This window comes from Penaeus monodon, chromosome 12 (genome assembly GCF_015228065.2).
Source record: "Penaeus monodon isolate SGIC_2016 chromosome 12, NSTDA_Pmon_1, whole genome shotgun sequence".
Classification (NCBI taxonomy): Eukaryota; Metazoa; Arthropoda; class Malacostraca; order Decapoda; family Penaeidae; genus Penaeus; species Penaeus monodon.
In genome coordinates this window covers 37090847-37094830 of record NC_051397.1, presented here as the reverse complement: position 1 = coordinate 37094830, position 3984 = coordinate 37090847, and the positions used below count along the sequence as shown (strand labels likewise).

General features: G+C 27.1%; 1 protein-coding gene across 1 annotated transcript in view; it reads left to right on the top strand.

Moving 5' to 3' along the window:
- The window catches only part of LOC119579688 (bifunctional glutamate/proline--tRNA ligase-like), a 2350-nt gene extending 328 nt beyond the window's left edge, over positions 1 to 2022 (top strand). Inside the window, exons 2-4 of the mRNA XM_037927598.1 lie at positions 131 to 257; positions 1549 to 1743; positions 1849 to 2022. Coding sequence (XP_037783526.1) covers positions 131 to 257; positions 1549 to 1743; positions 1849 to 2022 — 496 coding nt within the window. The remainder of the gene's footprint in view (positions 1 to 130; positions 258 to 1548; positions 1744 to 1848) is intronic.
- The last annotated feature ends 1962 nt before the right edge of the window (positions 2023 to 3984 follow it).

Sequence of the window (3984 nt, the reverse complement as noted above, 5' to 3'; positions counted from 1 at the left end):
TAGTCTACCTAAAAAACCATATCAAGTCATTGTCTTTTTTGTGTGGAGTTTTATGGAAAAAACTTCCTAAGACAAGATATTTCACAGGTGTGATTGTTCCTTGTGAATTATGCCAATGACTGACGAACAGAAGAATTTCCTTATTTGATGGATGGCAGCACCATAGAAAACAACCTAAAGGAGTCATCAAACGAGCAGATGCGATCTGGGGGGACACTACAGTCCGGGCGGGAAAGTTTAATCACTGGGAACTGAAAGTAGGGTGATCAAGTGATAGTAGTTTGAATGCACACATTTTTTAAAAATGTATGTCATCTCTTGTGGATGCAACGCTTTTAAACATTTACTGTCTTCATATGGGATACTTAAATACAAGAAAAGTTTTCTACTTCAAAGACTTCTTCTAAGCATCATCTGTGTATATATATACCTTTATTTATCTTTTGTTCATTATATCCTAAAAAGCAAAATGAAAAGGCCTTCAGCATATTCATGTGGTTTCTGTTCTTCCTATTATTGTTATAAAACAGTTATGGATATGTATAATGCATTGCTGTCTTTGATTTAGATACCGTATAAAACTTTTAAACTTAGTATTTACACTTATTTTAAAGTTCACATAAAAACTTTAAAATTATTATTCATCAAGTTATATATGTAACTTACTTATGTAATGTCGAGATATTTATTTCTTACAGTTGTGTAGTCTAATATTTTGTAAATGTGTATGTTAATCATTAAAAAAAAGTAGTGTAATCTTAGCTTATGGACTTGATAGTCTCTGAGGAAAATTCCTTCCTCTTTCTTTTCTTTTTTTTTTTGAAAAAGGTTTTACCTGTAAATTCCAGAGAATGCAAGTTAAAAAATATAGTTATAAAACAACTAAATTTAAAGTTACTATGCTGATATCCAGTACAGAAATATTTAAATCTTTTGTAATGGCTCCATAATATTACGTATTTTCAGTGTTAATGAATCAGAATGCAAAATTTTTTGGTCTAATTGCATTTTTGTCAGTGCTTTTAGTTAATGATACATTATACTTTCAGCAAAATTGAAATGATTAAAAATATATCCATGCATGAGGGGTTTAAATTGCCTCTGGTTCAAATCATCAAGAACCATTGTGCCTTCTAATTCATTAAAAAAATATAGCTTTTCCCTCATTATTTTTGTATATTTGGATATTCATAATACAGAATCATCTTTCCTATGGTTCAAGAATCCTAGAGTAGCTAGAGTAGATGCTTTGTTATTGACAGTCGCCCTTTTTATTCTTCATGCATATGTATAGTTATATGAGGAGAAATTGTAAAAATTTACATGTTGAATCGAAACTGATCAGAATTCATTACAATTTTTTATATTTTTTTGTCTTAAAACTGGAATACCTGCTAGAATAAGTAAAACTTGATGTAATTGCTACCCTGCTTACTGTAAAATTTTACTGAATCTATATACTGCTTAACTTTACCGAAATTATTTACTGTTTTACTTTATTGAATCTATTTATTGTTGAACTTTACTGAATCTCATTTTGTGTTACAGGGAGTTCCCCTGCGAGTGGACGTTGGACCTCGCGACCTGGCCAAGAAAGAAGTGGTGGCTGTGCGGAGGGACACAGGAGAGAAGCTTACCCTACCTCTTGCTGATTTAGCTGACAAAATCAAGGGCTTATTGGATGAAATTCATGCCAGTCTTTTGTCCAAGGCAAAAGAAGAATTAGAGTTGCACAAGAAATTAGTAAGTAGAATGGTACAGGCTGTTTTTTAATCATATGAACAGCATCTCTGTGTAGATCAGATGTGTTTATTTGAGAACTTGTTTCAAGAAAAACTTGTCTTTCAGGTACATAGCTGGGAGGAATTCACAAGTGCCCTTGATGAGAAAAGCATAATGCTGGCCCCATTCTGTGGAGCTGAAGGTTGCGAGGACATCATAAAGAAGGAATCAGCACAAGAAGAAGTGGCTGGAGCCAAGGGTCCAAGTAAAGGGGGCCAAGAGTCTGTGCATTCCTTTTGAGCAGCCACTGATGCCCCAGGCAAAATTTGCATCCATCCAAAGTGCGGGCAACCTGCAAAGTTCTACACGCTTTTTGGGAGGAGTTACTGAGCAAAGATAGAATTGCTAGCTACAAATCAAAAGAAAATAAACTATAATATATAAATATATGTGTGTGTGTACACACACACATATATGTTTATATAGTATTAGTATTATTATTAGTATTAGACTTTAATATTTATAGTGCCTTATTCATGCCTTTTTTTCTGGTTGGTTTATACAGTTGTTCTCGTAGACTGCTGCTGATTTGGATGAAAAAACTTGCTTTTGGTCACAAAATGTAACAAAATATTTTTATTTTGAATCTCTAAGTTTGGTCTTGAATTAAAGTTTTATGATCTGCAGATTATTTCTATCATTAAGATTTTTTTTCAAAAATGGATTTTGAAGAGTTACACATTTGACATTACTAGGTTCTTTCAACCAGCTTCGCATTTATGGTAATAATTTGTATACACACATTTAATACACTTTCAGTTTTGAGGTATACCACATAGGGCCCCCCTCTATACAAGTAAAGAACTATTTTGGCATACATATACCCCCCACACACACTCTTGTCACACACATACACACAAATGACGTTTAAAAAGGGCATCACAAATTACAAGCTCATCACATACCATATATATATATATAAATATATATATTATATATATATAATATATAATATATATATTATATATTATATTTTATATATATATATATATATATATATATATATATATAATATATTTATATATATATATATATATAATATATTAATATATATAATATATATAATATATATATATAATAATAATAAAATTATATATATAATAATATATAATATAATTATATATTATATTATTATATATATATATATATATAATAATATTATATTAAATATAATATTTATTATAAAATATAATTATATAAATTTTATTATATATATATAAAATATAAAATATAATATATTATATTTATATATATATATTAAAATTTTATATATATATATATAATTATATTATATATATAATATATATATATTATATTATATAATATATATTAATATAATTATATATATAATATTTTATATATAATTAATATATTTTAATATAAAATAAAATATTTTTATATATATATTATATATAATATATTAATATATATAAATTTTATATTATAATATAAATATAATAATTTTATATATATAATATTATATATATATATATATATATATATAATATATAAAATATATATATATATATATTATTAAAATATATAAAAAATAATATATATAATATATTTAATTAATTATTATAATATATATTTATTTAAAATATAATATATATAAAATATATAATATATATATATATATAATATATATATATATATAATATATTATAATTATAAAAATATATAAAATTATAATTTTTAATATATATTATATAAATATATATATATAATAATTATATATATATTTAATATATTAATATATTTAATTATTTTTAAAATATATATAATATATAATATTATTTTATATATAAAATTAATATATATATAATATATAATAAATTTTTTTGCTGTGTTTGCCCCCCTTTTTTATAGGGGTTGCTATAACGGGTTTCTGGCGTGTTGTTTTTGGCCAGATCCTTTCCCTGACCCCAAACCCCTTTCCCTGGGGGTTGGGCCATGTACCTGGGCCAGGCACTCCGTCTGGACCATCCCTACAAGGCACTGGAAAGCGTATTTTGGTTAACAGCATCATCACCTTTGCTTCTAAAATGCAGGTCTGGAATGTCTCAAAGTCTGGGGCCCGTTTCAGGACTGGCTCATTCTTAAGTTTAGGAAGGGGGTGCCATAGTGCCTTGCCCAGTGCCTGGGTACCATGCCCCGCAGCGAGGGGTTCTCAGTAACAGACTTTCATGTGGAAGACCATGC